General features: G+C 43.9%; 1 protein-coding gene across 4 annotated transcripts in view; it reads right to left on the bottom strand.

Annotated features, from left to right (window-relative positions):
* Positions 1-3428: 3428 nt before the first annotated feature.
* LOC120916466 (carcinoembryonic antigen-related cell adhesion molecule 10-like) overlaps positions 3429-23758 on the bottom strand; it is a 107014-nt gene continuing 86684 nt past the window's right edge. For 2 of the 4 annotated variants that reach the window (XM_040327445.1, XM_040327448.1), the window contains 3 exons: positions 21761-22111; positions 16190-16312; positions 13444-13892 (listed from right to left, as the gene is read on the bottom strand). In XM_040327445.1, coding sequence (XP_040183379.1) covers positions 13882-13892; positions 16190-16312; positions 21761-22111 — 485 coding nt within the window. In that variant the 3' untranslated portion in view covers positions 13444-13881. Of the gene's footprint in view, positions 4171-13443; positions 13893-16189; positions 16313-21760; positions 22112-23758 lie in introns of those variants that run through there. The other 2 variants (XM_040327446.1, XM_040327447.1) reach the window with 2 other exon arrangements.

The raw sequence follows: 23758 nt of genomic DNA, 5'->3' as shown, positions 1-23758 counted from the left end.
TTTTCGGCTTGTGAAAAACGACAAAAAAAAAATTCAAACATGCTGCATTTTTTAATGTCCTTTTTTAAAATGTAGTTTTTAGGGTTGTAAAAAATGATCGTATGTGGGCTAAAACTACGGTTTAAACCCACGCATGCCCAGAAGCGAGTTATGAGACGAGAGCGCTCGTTCTGGTAAAACTACCGTTCATAATGGAGTAAGCACATTCATCACGCTGTAACAGACAAAAAAGCGCGAATCGTCTTTTACTAACACGGAATAAGCTAAAAGCAGCCCAAAGGCGAATAGAACTTCCCTTTCAGAGTGCCGTCGTACGTGTTGTACGTCACCGCGCTTTGTTCATCATTTTTCAAAAACGATGGTGTGTGGGCAACGTCGTTTTTAATGATAAAGTTGGAAAAACTTTGTTTTTTGGACATGCTGAAAAATGTTTTTTTTTTTTTCATGCCGAAAAACGACCGTGTGTACGCGGCATGAGAAATCCTCACTTCCTGTTCTTCTGTCTGTAACTCCACACAGTAATGCAAGGCTTTCTCCCTGGCGTGGAGTGTCGTATTCGCCCCCTCCTTTGGACTACAGGAGAGTCAGGACGCTCTCTACGTTGCAGATAGAGAAAGTAGCTGTGTGTTCTGGGGCATCCTGACTCTCCTGTAGTTCCACTCCACACCAAGGAGAAAGCCTTGCATTACTGTGTGGAGTTACAGACCGAAGAACAGGAAGTGAGGATTTCTCAGAAGAAATAAGGACATTTAAAAGTAAAATGGAAGGGTGAGGTAAGTGAAGGAGGACTGCACTAAGGTAAAGGAAGCTATTTAGGGAAAAAAAAAATTGTACCTTTACAACAACCCCTTTAAGTATTTTCCTGAATTTCAAGTACATTTAAAAGAAGAGCAAAGCCACTTGCCACAGTAGAGATAAATATGATAGATAAGAAAGAGGGCTGAATAACTAATAACACACGGGTTCTTAAAAAAGTTTCTGCACTTTTTTATATTTAATAGTTAAATAAAGTGCAGAAACTTTTTGAAGACCCCTCATATATTAAGCTAGCAATAGAGAAAAATAAAGAATAAAAACTAAGAAAAATCATAACACGCCTACAGACATCATTTTGAAAACAGGTTCAGAATGAATGTAGATACAACATTAACATAAAGATATCGCAACAGTCTTGCTGGGATGAGTAAATAAAGAAAACAACCAATGGGTTACAGGTTATTTAAAATTTTTCTAGGTATTAAAGTGGAGGTTCACCCAAAAACTCAATTTTTAACATTAGATTGAGGCTCATTTTGTGAAGGGGAATCGGGTGTTTTTTTTTTTAAATCGAAGCAGTACTTACCGTTTTAGAGATAGATCTTCTCCGCCGCTTCCGGGTATGGGCTGCGGGACTGGGCGTTCCTATTTGATTGACAGGCTTCCGACGGTCGCATACAGTGCGTCACGATTTTCCGAAAGTAGCCGAACGTCGGTGCGCAGGCGCCGTATAGAGCCGCACCGACGTTCGGCTTTCATTCGGCTACTCGCGACGCGATGTATGCGACCGTCGGAAGCCTGTCGGAAGCCTGTCAATCAAATAGGAACGCCCAGTCCCGCAGCCCATACCCGGAAGCGGTGGAGAAGATCACTCTCTAAAACGGTAAGTACTGCTTCGATTTAAAAAAAAACACCCGATTCCCCTTCACAAAATGAGCCTCAATCTAATGTTAAAAATTGTTTTTCGGGTGAACTCCCGCTTTAAGTAATGCGATTGCGACTGAAAAGGGAGCTAGTCACCAACGTGAACATCATTAGAAGAAAGCTAGAGCAGCAAGTAATTACTTCTGTTTTCTTCCTTTTATCTAACAACCCAATTAATTTATCCCAGCAAGAATGCTGACATTTGAATACCAGTACACTTAAGGGTCAATATTTAAAAAAAATGCTTTGCAAATGTCTAGTATTTACACAACCATGACAAAAATCCTCATAATCTGCTATATATGTTTATTTCCTACGATGATCAGCTCCATCTAGTGGCCATAATTGTGGATTTGTCCTAAATTAGGTATTTCAGGAAAATACCACATTGTGGCCACTAGGTAAAACGAAAAAATCATAGCAAATAAACATATTAGGCAAATTACAGGGATTATTCATGACAGCTGTGCAAATGCTCGAGACATCCACATAGTAAATTTTTCAGAAATAGACCACTTTAACTGACAAAGTGTTGCCCGTAGCATGCAGCTGCTTGCTTCTTTATGATAATCTGCACAAATGTGACAATTGCACGCCGATTGCTATGGACAAAACCTGCCGTTTTCATTGAATCCTTTCAAGAAATGTCTTAAAGAATATTTACATGCACATTTTAAACTGATTCACCTTGACATGCATATATGTACATTTCAAAGGGCCACAAACGGTAAATTCCAAAAAGTGATTAAACGCAGTAAATTATAAGGATGTGTGTTTTACTGCATGACGGCCTGTCCAGTAATTCGCTTAAATAATCTGGACAGTGTAAAGCAATAAGTTTGAACTTTAAAACTTTATCCTTGAATTAAAAGCATTAACACAAATGCACAGATATTTTCACGTTGTGATTTTTTTTTTCTAATTCTTTGTATTTAGCATTTTGTAATTTTGAATATTATTCATAGTTGTTTATAGAATGCAAATTGTGGCTTAGGTTTAGTGGCCCTTTGAAGAATCAATCAATCCATCAATAACAGATATTTAAATTTGGAGTAAATGTCAGTTGGTTAAATTTCCTAATATCTTTTAGGGACTTTCGAGGCAAGATCTCAGCATTTTGAGTTTTCAACTCTGCCCACCAACTGCTGGCATTACAACCGAGCCTCAGGCTGGGTTCACACTGGTACGATACACGCTTCGACTTTGAGAGCACATGTCGCATGATGTGTGTAAATTAACGATTCTCTATGAAAGCCGTCTTAAAGCGGGAGTTCACCCGAAAAACAATTTTTAACATTAGATTGAGGCTCATTTTGTCAAGGGGAATCGGGTGTTTTTTTTTTTTAAATCGAAGCAGTACTTACCGTTTTAGAGTGCGATCTTCTCCGCCACTTCCGGGTATGGTCTTCGGGACTGGGCGTTCCTATTTGATTGACAGGCTTCCGACGGTCGCATACATTACGTCACGAGTAGCCGAAAGAAGCCGAACGTCGGTGCGGCTCTATACGGCGCCTGCGCACCGACGTTCGGGCTACTTTCGGAAAATCGTGACGCGATGTATGCGACCATCGGAAGCCTGTCAATCAAATAGGAACGCCCAGTCCCGCAGCCCATACCCGGAAGCGGCGGAGAAGATCTATGTCTAAAACGGTAAGTACTGCTTCGATTAAAAAAAAAAAAAACAATTCCCCATTCACAAAATGAGCCTCAATCTAATGTTAAAAATTACGTTTTTGGGTGAACCTCCACTTTAACCGACTTTGAAAAAGATTCCTGCACTAGGTTGGTCCGACTTCAATGATATTCAATGGGCTGAAGTCGGATCCTTGAATTAATAAAAGAATATCAATAGATCACGAACCACAGGGTGGGCTGTGGGTGTCTATAGTAGCGCAGTGCCACGTCCTAAATATATTGGGAAGTCGGATCCTTGTCCTAACCATCCAACATGGGGATTACAGCAGCTGGGATTGGTATGATTGGTCAAAAGGACCAGTCAGACTATCTCAAAGTCGGAGCCAGATCTTATCTCATTCATTCAAGTCGGATAGAAGTAGGACCAAAGTAGGGCCCACGTCGCAGGGCAAAGAAGGATAACAGTCGTGTCGTACCAGTGTGAATCCAGCCCTACTGTTGGATTTTTTTTAAGAAATCTTACTACTTAAGTTCCTAAATATTTTAGCTGGGGCTTAGCCCGCCAATTAAATATCAGATTAGGGTGGATTGATCCATTAATATTGAACATTTAAAAGACCATTCATGCTGTGCAAAATGAGAGAGAGAGATATTTGGTGTCTTAGTAAATCTGCCCATCTAGAGTCAGAGGTGAGATTGTTATTGTCAAACGCAGCTTGATTGAAAGTTTGTTGTACTCAGATCTCCATTATAGAGTTATGCTTAGAAAGGTGGAAGACCCAATAAGCTTCTCTGTAATAAATCCTCTGGATAGGATTTCCACCTCTGACCCTCAAAATTCACCCAATCATTAACCTAGAAAGACAGAAGAAAGAATAATTCCAAATCTGTTGTAATCAGTGAACAATCAACTAAGAGCATAGGCAGGCTCCCCTTACACATGGCTTGAAAGGGTTATTTGGATCTCTCTCATCATATTCAAGAAATGGGCAGCATGGAAGCCAAAGTTGAACTTAATTCAAGCAATTAAGATACACTCTAGATGGGAAATTGTGTTATCCAGTAACGGATTTTTATTTTCGCTCAGCCTCAGGATATCCTGGTTCGGCTTTGCACCTTCCTGCTCATTGGATAGTGATATTATCACACTGATAGTTGAGCTTGGGCTCGTTCCAAACCTGGAGGGAAGCTGTAAGTGGCGGTCCATTCTGCTGCAGCCAGGCCATTCCCAAAGGGGCAGGGATGCTTGTGACATCTTTGACCTAATATGGCCACATGGCAATATTAGGTCAATTATGTTGACCCGTAATGGCCATATTAGGTCAACGGTGTAAACCCAAAATGGAAATGTGCTATATTAAAGCAATGATGTTCCCCACCCCTTTGTGTACATGCAGCTGGGGGTTGCCACATGGCCATAGTAGGTGAATGATGTCATGAGCATCCCTGACCCTTTCGGTATCTGTGTGTGTGTGTACAGCTTCAGGGTGGGAAATGCCCTGGCCCCAGCGGATTGGGCCGAGAATAACAGCTTCCTACTGGGTGCAATCAAATATGGGTTTTGACTGAACCCAGGCTCATCCTGTCAAGTAAATATGAATGAAAAAAAAAACTTGGCAAGCTAACACCTATACACTAGTGCAGGCTCTTCCGCATGTTACTTTATTTAGGCGAAATATTTGGTTCTGTTGGGTAGATCTCCAACCTAGGCACACCTGACACATAGGACTTATCTTTGCTTTGGCACGGAGATCCCACAAGGCAATGGGGCACCCTTGTCAGACAATCGGCTTGCTGAGTAGCTTAACACATGTGGCCTGTGTTTAGTGACCTCAAAGTAACCTTGTATTCCACGTTGTAAGAAGGGTTGAAAATAAAGAGCCACACCACTGTTAAGAGGTCCAGATGCAACTTTATTCCATTAACGGTCAGGGGTACAATTCAAGAAATAGCCAATGCGTTTCGGGAGTCTAAGTGCCCTCTTCATCAGGGCTTTAATGGTAACAAAATTAACAAACCAGTAGTGAACTGTATTCACACCGACACTGTTACCGGCTGTTAACGGAAAGCTCCCGATCACAACTTGCCACTGGGAGTTTTCTGATCATGTGACCGCCAACCACGATGGTCACATGATCCCCTTAAAGGGCCAGGATGCGCCGACTCTAAGAGGTTATGGCCATTTTGCAAAAAATTCCCCATACATTCCAGTATCCCCAGCACATTACATACCACTCCTCTGTTCAAATAGTTGCTCCATACATGTAGGCCATGTGCAGCCTGGCTGAAAATGGCCAGACAAACCAGATGTTTGAACAAGCCAATGTGGCAGGCTGAGGGTCCAATTCCAATGAGCCAGAGCAACTGCTGGGGGCGCAATTCTAAAGTCTTGCAATTGCAGAACTTGGGGGGGGGGGTAGCTACTAATAGCCGGATTCACAAAGACTTACGCCGACGTATCTAATGATATTCCGCGTAAGTCCACGGATGCGCCGTCGTATCTATGTGCTTGATTCTGCAAAGGAGATACGCCTGAATTTCGGCTCCATCCGACCGACGTAAGTCTCCTACGCCGTTGTATCTTGGGCACATATTTACGCTGGCCGCTAGGGGCGCTTCCATTGATTTACGTGTTGAATATGTAAATGACCTAGATACGCCAATTCACGAACGTACTTGCGCCCGTCGCAGTAAGCTACGCCGTTAGGGTATGGACGTCGGAACAGCCATCCGATTTTACGTCGTTTGCGTAAGTCGTACCTGAATGGGGCTGGGCGTAGGTTACGTTCACGTCGAAGGCATTGAGCCGTCATATCTTAAGGAGTATATGCGACGTGATTCTAAACATACGCGCGCATGTGCTGTTCGTTCGGCCATTCATTTGCATGGGGTCACGGTTCATTTACATGTATCACGCCCTCCTTCAACCTACTTTGAATTAGGCGGGCTTACGCCGGCCAATTTACGCTACGCCGATGTAACTTACGGAGCAAGTGCTTTGTGAATACTGGTCTTGCCTCTCTATGTTACGTCGGCGTAGCGCATATGAGATGCGCTACGCCGGCCAAAAGATGCGCCGTCTACGTGAATCCGGGCCTAAGTAATTTTACTTTACAGACCGCACATGACCTACATGTATGAAGGGGTCCTGAAGCAACTATTTGAACAGAGGAGTGGTATGTAATGCAATGGGGATTTTGTTTGCAAAATTTCCATTAACCCCTTGAAACCATTTTAAGGAGTAGGATCCTGGGTTTTATGATCATTTGACCGGCTGTCACATGATCCGAACTCTCCCAATGGCAAATAGCAATCGGGAGCCGGTAACTATGCCAGGAACAGGGATACTGAAATACATGGGACATTTTTTCACAATGGCCATGAAAGACAAACCAACCCTTTCATTTAGCAGGGCTTCAATTTGTTCACTATGCTATGAGAAAATGTTCTTGAAAAATAAGAATTCACTCGCTCAACACTTGTTTCCTTTAGTTTTAGGTCTGCTGCAAAGTTTCTCACCAGGAGATCCTGCCAGCAACAGCACTTCCTGTTGCAGGCTGACAACGCTAAGCCACTGCCTAACAATTAGCAGCAACGTTGTCATCCTGTTGTGTGTGCCCCTTCAAATGTCAGTTACAGTTGGCTACTGGATGCCTATCTGATGAGAAGCCCAAAAGCGAAGACATTGCCTTGAAATTATTAGTAGTCATCCAGCAACAAGAAGAGCTGTTACTGGCCGGATCTCCAGGCGAGAACCTTTGCAACATATTGGTGCCATGCCTCATTGTAAGAAAATGCCCTTTTCCAAACATATTGGGAAAATGGTTTTACATTAAAATTTGGGTTTACACACAATACTGTACATCTCGTTCATCACTGGACCTTTTGACTGTTCCTCCTTTTCAGCAATCTAAACTCAAAGTATACATGACCAGCTACCTAGGCTTTGGTTCTCATAGCCAGCACTGGAGAGGAGCTGGACCAGCATATTCTCCAGTTATTTCAGTCCATACAAACCCCATAACAATTTTATATAAGCTTTAACATCATTTTAGGAGGTAATCTTCATTATTTTCACATTTGTAGTGGACTAATACCTGGTGGTCCTACCTCGAACCTTCTTGTGCAGGCACTTCCTGCTATAAGGTGACAACACTCAGTCCATCTCCCATTTCTTCTCTCGTGTTGTCACCCTGTCGCACACTCTCCCAAGGGGCACTACAAGCATTCATGCCATTGCGTATTGCAGAGGCATGATGTTCCACTGTTGCCACCATTGGGGAACCTACCCTGAGAAATGATGTGTGCATGTAGGTAGGAAGTGACTGTAGGAGATCAGCAGTTTTGATTTGCAACAAAGGATAAAAACAAGCTGAAAACAATATTTTATTTAAAAAAAACAAAAAAATTACATTTTCATCAGTTGGGCTTTGCTTGTACTTCACCCAAATACCCCATGAAATCCCATCATGCATTTCGTCACCCAAATACCCCATGAAATCCCATCATGCATTTCGTGCAGAATTCCTGACTACACAGCTAGGCTGGGACATTTAAAGGACAACTCCGGACAAGACGAATACATAAATAAATATATGGATATCTCCCATTAATGTTTAGTGTTGGTAATGACAAATTGGAGGTCATATATTAGTTATGTGCAGCTGAGGGGAAACATTGTATTTAAAGTGGAGTTCCACCCATAAATATAACATTACATCAGTAGTTTTAAAAAAATGTCATTAGTCCTTTAAGAAAAAAACATTTTTTTTTAGATGCCTTCAAAGTGTTGTTGCTAGGCAGAATAGTTAATCTTCCCACTTCCTGCACCTAGGTGCTTAACCTACACCGCACAGACTCCTGGGAATGTAGTGGGTGTAACTTTCCAGGAGTCTGTGCACTCCCCAGTCTCAAAGAATCATGTGACTTGGACAGTACAGGTGCTGAAACCTGATCTGAAAACTATTACACTGCTTGTGCAGCACTGAGCATGTGCAAGGCTGAAATCCAGGAAGTCATACAGTCTGGCTTCATGATGCCCACACTTAAGATGGCCCCAGTCAATTTGTATTTTATAAAGTGTCTAAATGCTGTAACAACCTAACAAAACGGACCTTAGTTTACAGACTAACTTTACTAGAATACATTAAGCTTGTGTATTACAGGGGTATGTATATTTAAAAAGTGAAATTGTGGCCGGAACTCCGCTTTAAGGCACTTGTAGCTGAGATATGGCGTTGTTCTATGTCCACTGATGAAGAACACAGCCTGCAATTCTTTCTAACATTCCAAAGCTTGTACAGCATGTTAAAATGGACCCCCCCCCCTCCCCCCCATACAAAACTGCCACAATTAGGCCTTTTTCACATTTTAACCCTAAAAAATCATCATCACATCCACGTACCTTGCACACAGTTGCAATGTGGTTACGATGCAGCACCACTCACATGAACGGGTTACGTTTGGCAGCAGTGAACACGACATGGGGTATAAGCTTTGATGCTTCTCTTTTGGATGGTACGGGCAATAAAACTGTGGCACAACTGCTTGTTTTTACTCTCCTCCTGCTCCCTTCAGCTGCCCGTGTGAATGAGGCCTTACTATAGCAGAATACACACATTAAAGCATCATTTTTGCCACATGCTAAGCTCTTCTTTCCCTCCTCCTACCGTTCCACCATTTTGAACAGTAGACTATTAGTAGTAGGTGGCCAGCTTCTTCTGCATTTAGCCAACAGCCCACTGATTATACCAGAGGGGGATCTCATGCTTGCGTTGTACAAGATCTGGTGCCATTTGTGAATGTTAAAAGAACATGCTTTGAGCCCAAGATCTTGCAGAAATGCACATGATTTCACCTGTAAACTGCAAGATCAACAGTGGCTTCTCCCTGGAAGTTGTGAGGCACTGGTGATGTAGCCTTCCCAGGGAAGCAGCTGTGAGACCCTGGACACGTCACCAGTGCCTCACAGCTGTCCCCTTGGAAGGCTACATCACCAGTGCCTCACAGCTGTCCCCTTGAAAGGCTACATCACCAGTGCCTCACAGCTGTCCCCTTGGAAGGCTACATCACCAGTGTCTTACAGCTGTCCCCTTGGCAGGCTACATCACCAGTGCCTCACAGCTGTCCCCTTGGAAGGCTACATCACCAGTGCCTCACAACTGTCCCCTTGGAAGGCTACATCACCAGTGCCTCATAACTGTCCCCTTGGAAGGCTACATCACCAGTGCCTCACAGCTGCTCCATAGGAAGGCTACATCACCAGTGTCTCACAGCTGTCCCCTTGGAAGGCTACATCACCAGTGTCTTACAGCTGTCCCCTTGGAAGGCTACATCACCAGTGCCTCACAGCTGTCCCCTTGGAAGGCTACATCACCAGTGCCTCACAGCTGTCCCCTTGGAAGGCTACATCACCAGTGTCTTACAGCTGTCCCCTTGGCAGGCTACATCACCAGTGCCTCACAGCTGTCCCCTTGGAAGGCTACATCACCAGTGCCTCACAACTGTCCCCTTGGAAGGCTACATCACCAGTGCCTCACAGCTGTCCCCTTGGAAGGCTACATCACCAGTGCCTCATAGCTGTCCCCTTGGAAGGCTACATCACCAGTGTCCAAATATAGACCAGGAAGTGTGATTAAAGTAAAAGTAAGTAACCATAAGAGTCGGTTCACACTAGGGCGACACGACTTCCAGCGCGACTCCGACACGACTTGAGCATGAACCACAGGGCGATCTGGGGCGATTTACAACACGACTTGAAGTCGTCTCCAGGACAGGAGACTTTCCAGTGGCCAATCAAACAACAATCAGCTCTAGGGGAGGGAGGGAGAGGTTTGCCTGCGAAATGTATGTTATCTTCCTGGAAAGTCGCTTCAGTTAAGACAGTGATCAGACTTGGATCAGACTTGGATCAGACTTCCATTGAAATCAATGGGTACAAATCGCCTACAAGTCGGATTGAAGTAGTACAGGAACTTCTTTTGAAGTCGGAGCGACTCGAGTCGTGTGTATTAAAACCGCTCCCATTCACTTGCATTGTTTTTCTCGACAGCGCGACTTGGGACGACTTGAGGCGACTTCAAGTCAGATCCCAAGTCGCCCCAGTGTGAACCGGCTCTAAATCTTTTATTTAACATATGGTTTAAAGATGTTTTCGGATCAGTTTGCAGAGCTGCACTCACCAGGGATCCTTGTTGGGAGGGGGGAATCACTGGGCTAAATCTGGCACAACGATGCTATTGTGGTTAATAATGATTATTTTGGCAAATAATGGATTCATTATAACTGAGTAAATATTACAACTGGTACTTCTAAACACATCACCCAGAAATGAATAACCAGTTTTTCCTGTAATATAATGACTACTGAATGTTGTGTCTTGTCTGAAGTCGTTCTTTAAACAGCACCTGTCATTTAGTAGTAAACCTATTGCAGCATAGAAAGGGTGTAGGGCAAGGTTATAATTTGTTCCTGTGTACAGGGGACAGTCCCGCTTATGAGGAGCCTCTACCCATGAAATGGGCGTCCCTAGATTTGTCCCCGGGAACCAGGCCTGTATAGTAACCCCTGCAGTGGGCAGGCTCCAACTGAAGTTGCACTGTACAAGCATTAATGGAAAATGGTGCGGCTTGAGCTACCTGTGCAGCTATCCGTGTTGCCAAGCACAGACTACTCCAGCTAGGACCGACTCTTGAGCAGTGTAACTTCAGTTGGAGCCTATGTACTGCAATGGTTACTATACAGTGCCCGGCTCCTGTGGATGAATTTATGGATGACCAAGGTACGGTAGAGATAGGTGAGGTAGAAGAAGTTTGACAGTGGATGCAAGGGACACCAGCCACAATCTGTAAAGGTACCTACTCCTAACCTGACCTCCTGTACTCAAAGTGCTACTTAACCTTGACAACTAAACTCTGTTTCATTACTTACTCCTGCCCCCTGAAGTCTGTACATTACTTACTCCCGACGTCGGTACGTTACTTATGCCTGACTGCTGAAGGCTGTATGTTGTTACTTCTGATCCCTGAAGTCTGTTCGATACTTAATCCTGACCTCTGCATTACCTAATCCTAAACCCTGAAATCTGAGAGCTTATGGGTCAGGATTAGGTAACACAAAGTTCAGGGGTCAGGATTAGGTAACACAAAGTTCAGGGGTCAGGATTAGGTAACACAAAGTTCAGGGGTCAGGATTAGGTAACACAAAGTTCAGGGGTCAGGATTAGGTAACACAAAGTTCAGGGGGTCAGGATTAGTTAACACAAAGTTCAGGGGTCAGGATTACCAAACTGGTCATCCTAACCTGATCCAGATTTCTCTGTTTGGCAATTCCGACTCCTGAACGTTGTGTTACCTAATCCTGACCTCCCAACTTTGTCCGTTACTTACAATTCTCATGGTGCCCAAGGTATTGTGTGGGTGTGGCTACAAATGAGGGTGTGGTTTCAAGTAGGTGTGGTAAGCAGTGTGTCCCAGAATTTCATTTAGAGCCCTTTCACTTTGCAGCCGTGGCCCGTTAGCGGTAAAGCCCCGGTAGTTTTAGCTGTGCTTTTCGGTCACTATTGGGGTGCTTTTAACCCCCACTAGCAGCCGAGGAAAGGGTGAATAGTGCTTCGGCAGTGATGCTCATTCATTTCAAGGGTTTTTTTTAACATCCTGCCAGGCAGTGCCCCAATGTGGAAGCACTCGGGCATTCACAATGGGACTGCAAATGAGGCATTTTTCAGGCGCTATTTTTAGCCCTAAAGTTCTATCTGGTAAGCGGCTGTGAATGCCTTTCTTTTACTAGATGAACAGAACACCTGATCAGATTCACCTGCTGTCAAGTTTCCCTTATCCCATTCCATTTAATTTATATGGACTTTGCCATTCATGAGTCCGCTCATATTTATCTATTGGAACGAATCTTCAGAGTTAGACCCATTTCACACTGAGGAGTTTTTCAGGCGGTATAGCACCGCTAGCGGCCGATTCCCACATCAATCCCGGCGGTATAGCGCCGCTATACTGCCACCGCGGCTCCCGCTCCAATGTGAAAGGGGCCTAAAACCCTTTAGTATTTATGAACTCACATATTATTGTTTATTTGTATGAACACTATTATTTATGGACACTTGAGTTTGTATGATAATTTTACATTTTCTAGGTGCGCAACTAATTGTTTTATATATGTATGTTGACTGAAGTTTTAAGGTTTTTTGATTGCAGCACCACTTTATTCATCATTTATTTTTATTTTTGCAATTTTCTTGTTTGCACGTTGGTGTAATTTTTTAATTATTATTTATTTAATAAGGGTTTCAGCACAGATTTTTTTTCCTTCAAGATAACATGCATGTAAGTAGTGGTCAGACTTATATGGACACCTACTGAAAGGTTCCTGCAATAGATGTATAGGCACAATTTGTGAATACCTATGAATCCAAGTACAGCAGAAGGTTGATGAGTGAAAGATACATCAGAACTAGATCCAGCTTCAGGAAAATGGATGCAGTTATAGGGCTAGATTCACGTACGGCGGAGTACCTTTCTGCCTGTGTAGCGCATCCCATTTGCACTACGCCAACGTAAGATAGTGAGGCAAGTACTGTATTCACAAAGCACTTGCCTCCTAAGTTACATTGGTGTAGCGCAAATGGCCCGGCGTAACCCCGCCTAATTCAAAATAGGCAGGTAGGGGGCGTGTTGTATGGTAATGAATTCACGATTCATTACCATACATGTAAATGAAGCGCCGATCGTACGGCGCATGCTCAGTATCACGTCGCAAAAACTCAATGCTTTCGATGTGAACGTAACTTACGCCCAGCCCTATTCACGGACGACTTACGCAAACTACGTAAAACGTGGAATATTCTACGCTGATCCAACGTCCATACTTAACATTGGCTGCACCATCTTTTTGGTGGTTTATCTTTACGCCTGAAAACGCCTTACGTAAACGGCGTATCTTACATGCGATGGGCGAGCGTACGTTCGTGAATAGGCGTATCTACGTCATTTACATATTCTTGGCGTAAATCGACGCACACGCCCCCAGCGGCCAGTGTAAATATGCAACTAAAATACGAGGGCGTAGGAGACTTACGCCGGTCGTATCCTAGCAACATTTAATCGTATCTCAATTTGAGGATACGCTTAAAGATACGACGGCGTATCTAGTGATACGCCCGTCGTAAGTCTACCTGAATCTAGCCCATAGTGTCCTGTATCATGACACCATCCCTTAATCCATCTAACAGTCTTCCCTATCCTTCTTGGGTGTCAAACTGGCGGCCCACAAGCTGTTGCGAAAATACAAGTCCCATGAGGCATTGCAAGACCGACAGTTACCAGAATTTCTCTTTTAGGCAGATGCATGATGGGAGTTGTAGTTCCGCAACAGCTGGAGGGCCACCAGTTTGACACCCCATGTTAAATGACAGGTGCACTTTTCTCCCTCCCCTCCATTCTTCTTCCCCCCACGTCTTAACCCATAATGTTTTTGTACAAGTGCGCATTGTGTATTCGGACTGGTGCAGCATTAGTTCACTGCTGTACAGGAGCACGCGCCTTCTAGTATTCTTGGTTAAAGAGGACCTGTGATGCAAAATTGGGAAAATCTACTGTTAATACTACAAGCTGGTTAGAAAATGAACTGTAATACAAAGTTACTTTCATACATCATTTTCACAAAATTCCAAAATATTAAAAAGTTCTCCCTCTATTATAGTGTATATGATAATCAGCACCATCTCAAAGTGTAGGGGGCATTTTAATGTGTACATATACCACAGTGGAGCCATGGACGAAATAGATTTTTGCGATGAGAGCATGCTCACTCAGTATAGTGATCAAGCTGTCATGTATGGCTCCCAGTCACTATGATCAGGAGATTCCAGGACTGGCCCCTGATCAAGTGACCACTTTGACCGCCAATCGCAGTGGTCATGTGATTGGGCAGGCTTGCTGCTACCCAAGATAAAAGGGACGCTAGTGCTGGGTAAAGGGTTTAAGTGGGACATCTACCAGTATCCCACAAAAGTGAGTACACCCCTCACATTTTTGTAAATATTTTATTATATCTTTTTCATGTGACAACACTGAAGAAATGACACACAATGTAAAAGTAGTGAGTGTACAGCTTGTATAACAGTGTAAATTTGCTGTCCCCTCAAAATAACTCAACACACAGCCATTAATGTTTAAACCGCTGGCAACAAAAGTGAGTACACCCCTAAGTGAAAATGACCAAATTGGGCCCAAAGTGACAATATTTTGTGTGGCCACCATTATTTTCCAGCTTTGCCTTAACCCTCTTGGGCATGGAGTTTACCAGAGCTTCACAGGTTGCCACTGAAGTCCTTTTCCACTCCTCCATGATGACATCACAGAGCTGGTGGATGTTAGAGACCTTGCGCTCCTCCACCTTCTGTTTGAGGATGCCCCACAGATGCTCAATAAGGTTTAGGTCTGGAGACATGCTTGGCCAGTCCATCACCTTTACCCTCAAGCTTCTTTAGCAAGGCAGTGGTCGTCTTGGAGGTCGTTATGTTGGAATACTGCCCTGCGGCCCAGTCTCCGAAGGAAGGGGATCCTGCTCTGCTTCATTATGTCACAGTACATTGACTGTAGGCAAGACACACTTGTCTTTGTACTCCTCACCTGGTTGCCGCCACACACGCGTGACATCATCTGCACAAAGTAAGTTTATCTTGGTCTCATCAGACCACAGGACATGGTTCCAGTAATCCATGTCCTTAGTCTGCTTGTCTTGAGCAAACTGCGGTCCTTTATTGTGCATCTTTAGAAGAGGCTTCCTTCTGGGATGACAGCCATGCAGACCAATTTGATGCAGTGTGCGGCTTATGGTCTGAGCACTGACAGGATGACCCCCCACCCGCCCCTTCAACCTCTGCAGCAATGCTGGCAGCACTCATACGTCTTTTTCCCAAAGACAACCTCTGGATACGATGCTGAGCATGTGCACTCAACTTCTTTGGTCGACCATGGCGAAGGCCTGTTCTGAGTAGAACCTGTCCTGTTAAACCGCTGAATGGTCTTGGCCACCATGCTGCAGCTCAGTTTCAGGGTCTTGGCAATCTTCTTATAGCCTCGGCCATCTTTATGAAAAGCAACAATTTTTTTTTTCAGATCATCAGAGAGTTCTTTGTCATGAGGGGCCATGTTGAACTTCCAGTGATGAATAAGAGAGTGAGAGCCATAACACCAAATTTAGCACACCTGCTTCCCATTCACACCTGAGACCTTGTAACACTAACGAGTCACGTGACAGCAGGGAGGTAAAATGGCTAATTGGGTCCAATATGGACATTTTCACTTAGCGGCTTAGACATTAATGGCTGTGTGTTGAGTTATTTTGAGGGGACAGCCAATTTACACTGTTATATAAGCTGTACACTCACTACTTTACATTGTGTGTCATTTCTTTAGTGTTGTCACATGAAAAAGATATAATAAAATATTTACATAAATGTGAGGGGTGTACTCACTTTTGTGAGATACTGTAGGTGGTCATAGAGAGAGGACTGGCGTGATGACTACTATCAGGTATGCCTGAGGGTGGTTGCCCATATAAACACAAAAGCAGAGCATGGCCTAACGTTTCTGTCCACAGCCATTGGGAGGGAAGGGGAGACGAGGAGAGTGGTACAATTTAAAAGATATAAATTGGGATTATTATTATTTTTTTTTTTACCAGTCACATCCAAAAGTCTCCCCAGAGTGGTCAATAATTTGCCTGACTCCCCACATCAGGAAAAATTGCGCAGTCCTTCACCCTGTATAGGACCCCCCCCAAACATTGCAGATGCCCATAGGCTGTATGTCCTTATTAAACATAAACATGGAATTCAATTGAGAATGCTACTACTCACCTGAGTCTTTAGGCTTAAACACATATACGCCAACAACAATTGCAACTGTAACCGCTACTAAAACACCTATGACAATGCCAGCTATCGCTCCACCACTCAAACCACGCCTGTCGGTACTCGGGTCTAAAAAGAAGAAAAAAATTGGAATATATATAAAACTTTCTATGTAGATGCCATAATAGACTGTAGTACACAACCTGGCAATCTTCAGTTGACCTCTGACAAGGACACTCAAGTGTAAAGTTGGCCATACACAGATCAAATTTTGACTGATTCGGCACCACCTTTCTCCGCAAAGTCGATCTTTCAATCAATTTTTGTTGGAGGAACTGGGCAGAAAAATCTTGGCCGAACATTGCCTGCATTTAGTCCAATGAAGACACTGGCCCGGAATCAGATACATTTGGTGTATCGTATCTCAGATACGTTACGCCGCCGTAAATTAGGGCGCAAATTAGGGCGCAAGTTCCGTATTCAGAAAGAACTTGCGCCCTAAGTTACGGCGGCGTAACGTATGTGGTCCGGCGTAAGCCCGCCTAATTCAAATGTGGATGATGTGGGCGTGTTTTATTCAAATGAATTGTGACCCCACGTATTTCACGTTTTTTACGAACGGCGCATGCAAATTACACCGCAATTTGTCAATGCTTTAGACGTGAACGTAACTTACGTACAGCCCTATTCGTGAACGACTTACGCAAACGACGTAAAATTTTAAAAATTCGACGTGGGAACGACGTCCATACTTAACATAGGATACCCCTCATATAGCAGGGGTAACTTTACGCCGGAAAAAGCCTAACGTAAACGACGTAAAAAAATGCGCCGGGCGGACGTACGTTTCTGAATCGGCGTATCTACCTAATTTGCATATTCGACACGGAAGTCTATGGAAGCGCTCCTAGCGGTCAGCGTAAATATTGAGCACCGACCACCTGAATAATAGCAGCTGGTTGGCTGTGCGGAAGTGCCTATTATAGCCAGCGGCTCTAATAGGCTTTCCGAGTACAGCCCTCGTCTCCCGGAAGCTTATCCTCGGAACGTACGGGGGTGCGTTCTTTGGATACGACTGACGGCCGTCTCAGTCAATCAGGTTCACCGATTCTGGTTATCGGAAACCTGATTGGCTGAAGCGTCACCAAGGCGGGAGAAGACATCAAAGAACGTGTAAGGAGAAAGGTAAGTGCATTTTACAGGGCACAGCGGCATCAATGGGCACAGTGGTAACAATTAAAGGGCACAGTGGCTGCGTTTGATGGCATGGCACAGTGGTGCACATTGATGGCATAGTGACTGCGTTTGATGGCATGGCACAGTGGTGACAATTGATGCCACAGTGGCTGCGTTTGATGGAATGGCACAGTGGTGACAATTGATGGCACAATGGCTACATTTCATGGGCACAGTGAGGCTGCAATTTTTTTCGTTTGCGCCCCCCCAAAAATCATGAGCACCAGCCGCCACTGGTCCTGTGGTGTTGCGAGTCTCTATTTCCCTCACTGAAGAATGCCCGGTGGATATCAGAAGGAGGCAATCGATGATCCTGTGCCCCAGAAACTGTGTGCAGTTCTCCCAGCAAGTAGTGAGCTTTGTAAGAGGCATTCTGACAAAAAAGTGAGAAGAGAAGTGTCCTCAGCTATTTCAGCTTTTTGGAGGGAATCCCAAGTGTTTCCATAAACCCATCCAAGTTCTTCCTAGCAATAAAAATACAAGACACCCCTAGACTGCTACTTTGGGAGTAGGCTACATATATGTAAATAATATGTAAAGCACTGCGGTAAATGTTGGGGCTATATATATTCCTGAAATAAATACAAAACGTGTCCTGGTGCGTTTACATTTCTGAGGGTATATAGCGTGCCTGTCTTGTGAGTGTTATCAGACTTTTATCAGTGTAAAGCACACTGGTGTGATCAGGCTAACAGGCCAAACTTAACTGCAGCTGCTTATCTTCTAAAGAAAACCCTTCTGTCATGCTCCAAAGACAGCATTAGGCTGGGTTCACACTACGGTTTTCCCGTCCGTCAGCCGCATACGATTTATATGAAAAACCGTATGCGGCTGAAACGGACGGGAACGTATGGAACCGCACACATGTGCGTTTTCCATTGACATTAATGTTAAAGGAAAACGTATGCGTTTGCCATACTGTTTTAAAAACGACCGCAAAACCGTGGTTGAACACGGTTTTGCGGACGTTTAAAAAACGTTTTGCCAGCAAATCGTACGCACCCGGATGCATCTGAGTGCATACGATTTGCAATGCATTCTCTATCTATACGTTTTCCCGTCCGGGCCCGTACGTTTTCAATACTGAAATCGTATGCGGCTGACGGACGGGAAAACCGTAGTGTGAACCCAGCCTAACATGCGATAATTACCCAGAATGCCCTTCTCTTTCTAGGCCGACTTTCCAGAGAAGTGTCCCTGTGTGGAATGGTTCATCTAGTGAGGTGATTTTTGTCATCACTACAACACCGACCTGTTCAGGGAAGGCCCAACATCTTAATGCAGATCTGTCTGCAATTATATATTGTCCTCCAGTGCCTGTGAAACTACAAGACCCGCCATTTCTTGTCAGGAAAACTGCCTGTAATGCCTCGTACACACGATCAAAGTGCGATGTGAGGTTTTTGTCAGGAATTCCGACCGTGTGTATGCTCCATAACACTTTTTCTGTCAGTTTTCCTGGCAAGAAAAGATTGAGAGCGGGATCTAAATTTTCGTGACAGGAAAAATTCCTATCGCAAATCACCTGTATGCAATTACGACGCAAATTAAAAAAACGTGCATGCTCAGAATCAAGCAGAAGAGCCAAACTGCCTATTGAACTTCATTGATCTCGGCGTGTCATACGTGTTGTACCTCACCACGTTCTTGACGTTCGGAATTTCAAACAAGATTAGTGTGCCCGTGTGTATGCAAGACAAATTTCAGCCGTTTTCCTGCTGAAGAAAAAAGGTGGTTTTCCTGTCGGAAAAACTGATCGTATGTACGAGGCATAAGGAAGGCTCCATTCACACCTGTGCAGTTTACTTTTGAGCATTTCTGCAGTACTTTTTGTGTTTTTTTGTTGCGTTTTTTTTTTCTGTTTTGGCAAATTTTTGTTGGGCAGATTAAAAAAACACAAATTGCGGTAAAACCGTACTACATGCTTTTCTGCAGCTCCTGCATTAAAGTCTATTGAACCAAGAAAAAAAAAAAGCAGTTTTGCGTTTACAAACGTCCCTGACCCTTTCCAAAAATGCAGAGGCACAAAAATGCTTTGATGTGAATGATAAATATAATGTCCTGCGTTTCTGCAAAAAGCATGAAAAAATGCATTGGTGTGACTGAAGCCTCCTGCCGCGTACACATGATCGGAAATTCAGAAAACCATGGATTTTTTTCTGACGGAATGTTGGCTCAAACTTGTGCTGCATACACACGGTCACATGAATTCCGACCATCAAGAACGCGGTGACGTACGACGAGCCGAGATCAATGAAGTTCAAAAAGGCAGTTCGGCTCTTCTGCATTGATTCTGAGCATGCATGCTTTTTTGCTTGTCGGAATTGCATACAAACAAGCGGATTTTCCGATAGGAACTTTTTCCGTCGGAAAAATAGAGAACCTGCTCCCAATCTTTTGTTGGCGGAAATTCCAACAGCAAAAGCCCGATGGAGCATACACACGGTCGTAATTTCCGACCAAAAGCTCACATCGGAATTCCGGCGGGAAAAAATAGAAAATGTTCTTCTTTATTTTCCCGCAGTTTTCCTGTCAGGAAAACTGCGATGGAACATACACAGGGCCGGGATTCCCGGCCAAAAGCTCTCATGGCAATTTTCCTGCTGAGAAAATCGGTTGTGTGTACGAGGCATAAGTTGGCCGACTAATTTTAAATGTTTTTTTTGTTTTGTTTTTTAAGTAAAATTATAGACAAAACTTTTTTTTTGGATAGATTAGGGGAGGGTTATAACCCCAGTTAGTTTTTTTGCCATCTGTGTCCCATTGGGGAGATTTACCTTCACTTCCTGTTTCTCATAGTCAAAACAGGAAGTGAGAAGAACATTTTACAAATGAAGGGAATCCTTTGGGGCCCCTCAGGTCACCAGAGCAAATGACCCCCTCTATTACTGTCCTGGTGACAATCCAAAATTTGTGAATTTCTGTTACTGTCACTTTTAATGAGAATGGTAAACAGGACAAACAGAGAGGGTGAATCTCCCTAATGGGGACACGGACAGCAATAAAGACTGACAGGGGTTCTAATCCCACTCAACTGTATCCAAAAAATAATGTTTTGCCTTCCTTTGTGGTACAAGCAAGGAAGCATAACAACCTCTCTGGTTTATTAATGCTTTACAACTTACAATTTTAGGAAAACATTTCACAACGTACTGTTTTCCAAAATATGCCTACGCACATGCACAAGCTATCTATCCTTCCTAGCAAATAAGCATGTACAGTGTATGTGATAGACATACATTAATTAAAGTGGTTGTAAACCTTAGACATTAAAATATGAACAAAGCATATCCCTCTAAAGTGTGTACCCGTCTATCGCCAGAACACTGTTAAAGGAGTTCTCTGACCTAAAACTTTTAACCCCCGCTGTGCCCGGGCTGTAAAAATATACAAAATAAACTGTCACTTACCTGCCTACGATCCCCCGTTGTTCCGATATCGCCGTCCCGTTCTCCGGTCCCGGGCCCCTTCCGCTTCCTGTGTGTCGGTGACTCATAGTGCGCTCAGCCTATCAGCGGCCGCAGCAATGTCCCGTCCCGGCCGCTGATAGGCTGAGCGCACTATGAGTCACCGACACACAGGAAGCGGAAGAGACCGGGACCGGAGAACGGGACGGCGATATCGGAACAACGGGGGATCGTAGGCAGGTAAGTGAAAGTTTATTTTGTATATTTTTACAGCCCGGGCACAGCGGGGGTTAAAAGTTTTAGGTCAGAGAACTCCTTTAATTTTGTCTGCTGCTTCGTTCCTCTGCTATCTGTATGAAACATTTCTGACAAGTTTTCCTGAGACCAAGAGAAAAATGGTAGCAGGAGAGGGAGCTCCAGCTGATTGACAGCCTCAGCTCTGTTTCTGTCTGAAAGGGGGTGTATCCCTTCCCTCCAATCAGCTTTCAGAGCTCCCCTCACTGAGCTCTGCAGAATATAACTTCATCTCTCCGCCCCTTTTCTTCTTACAGCTCAGACTTTATAAATTCTGCACCGATGGCTAAACTGACACAACCTATGTAGGAGAATTTGTCCTCAGCACATGCCTTGTTTACATCCCCTTACCCCTCCCCTACATCTGTAGCATCACTTCCTGTCCTGAGCTCATGTACCAGTCCAACAAGTTCATTGAATTCCCCTACCTGGTACTGGTAGGGGAATCTTAGCTTCTAAACAATACATGGTCTTGAAATGTTATTCTGTATGTACGCTATAAAATCTGTAAAATATCCATAGCTACACACTTTAAGTAGCGTTATGACCGTGGTAAGGCCAGACTGCCGATTTATGGACCCAATGTTTTCAAGGGTGTCAGTATCACATTAAGGTGTTAAACAACTAAAGACGTACTTACCGCTAACCTTCAAGGACACAGTTTTCTGAAATGGATTTTGAGCTCCCTGGATAAAGACGGTGTAGTCACCCTCAAGATCCTTTGTGACACTCTTAATCTCCAAGGAGCCATTGGCGAAGATGGAGGAACTTTCAATGTGTTTCGCCCCCAAATTCTTAGAGTTATCGTTATTGTTGTATCTTATAATCTGATTTGCAGCAGATGTGTCATTTCCTCGGTACCACTCAGAGAATCGAATGGTTTCTGAGATTCCAGTGACATTAAAAAGAACAGTTTGATTTACTTGCGGTGAATCAGGAATCCGCTGAACTTCTATTGTGTTGGCTGAAACCATCGCTACACTGAGGAAGACTGCAATACAAAATAAGAGGAGACATTTTAGTGTTTTTTTTTCTTCAATGTCTTTGCTGAAGATAGATTGCCTTTTGTATTAGACGTTGATATGTTTTTTCCAATTGGATTATGCACGTTCAAATGGTTTGCATTTTTTATGGTGTATGACCAGACATGAAAACAGAACATTGTACTTGGGTGCTGAATCAATCTGATTGTGCTCCTATAACGTACTTGAGGAAAAAATTGTACAAACCTAACCAATCTATTCAAGGTTCTTGCACAACATTGTTGATGGTAGATGTAAAGGAGATTGTACAAGATTGTATAGTGTATGGCCAGCCTACTACAGACAACAGCTCACAATGTAAGTAAATACTAGCAGCTTAAAGCTGAACTCTAATGATTAACTGCTTGCCGACCAGCCGCCGTCGTTTTACGGCCGTAGGTCTGCTCCCCTGCGCGAGAGCCCGTAGCTATACGTCGGCTCTCGCGCAGGCCCCCCGCTCGCCCCCGGCTCCCGTGCGCGTGCCCGATCGCCACCGGGCACACGCAAACGCTCGTTACAGAGCGAGGCCCGGGAGCTGTGTGTGTAAACACACAGCTTCCGGTCCTGTCAGGGGAGGAATGCTGATCTTCTGTTCATACAATGTATGAACAGAAGATCGGTCATTTCCCCATGTCAGTCCACCCCCCCCTACAGTTAGAACACACCCAGGAAACATACTTAACCCCTTTCCCGCCCCCTAGTGTTAACCCCTTCACTGCCAGTGGCATTTGTATAGCAATCCAATGCATTTTTATAGCACTGATCGCTATAAAAATGCCAATGGTGCCAAAAATGTGTCAAAAGTGTCCGCCATAATGTCGCAGTACCGGAAAAAAAACAATCGCTGATCGCCGCCATTACTAGTAAAAAAAAAATATTAATAAAAATGCCATAAAAATACCCCCTAATTTTGTAAACGCTATAACTTTTAAGCAATTGCGATTTTTTTTTTTTACAAAAAATATGTAGAAGAATACGTATCGGCCTAGACTGAGGGAAAATTTTTTTTTTTTAGATATTTTTGGGGGATATTTATTGTAGCAAAAAGTAAAAAATATTCATTTTTTTCAAAATTGTCGCTCTATTTTTGTTTATAGCACAAAAACTAAAAACCGCAGGGGTGATCAAATACCACCAAAAGAACGCTCTATTTGTGGGGGGAAAAAGGACGCCAATTTTGTTTGGGAGCCACGTCGCACGACCGCGCAATTGTCAGTTTAAGCGACGCCGTGCCGAATCGCAAAAAGTGCTCTGGTCTTTGACCAGCAATATGGTCCGGGGGTTAAGTGGTTAATGGTGCAGCTCTAATCTGCATAAAGAATCAAAATTGCAATTCTACCCCCCTCCGGATCTTAACCACCTAAAGCTGAGGTTCACCCAAAAGTGAACCTCCGCTTTTCGGAACCCTCCCCCCCCTCCGGTGCCACAATTGACACCTTTCAGGGGGGAGGGGGTGCAAATACCTGTATAAAACAGCTGACAAAAAAAAATTCAGGCAGCCTGCCAAGTTCATCTCAACATCGGATATATATATTATTTTAACAGGGACCCTAAAGAACATTGCACATTTTATGTCACACTGTATTTGAGCAGCGGTCTTTCAAACACAGTTTTTT

Source organism: Rana temporaria, chromosome 10, assembly GCF_905171775.1.
Source record: "Rana temporaria chromosome 10, aRanTem1.1, whole genome shotgun sequence".
Taxonomy (NCBI): Eukaryota; Metazoa; Chordata; class Amphibia; order Anura; family Ranidae; genus Rana; species Rana temporaria.
This window is presented reverse-complemented; position numbering and strand designations above follow the sequence as displayed.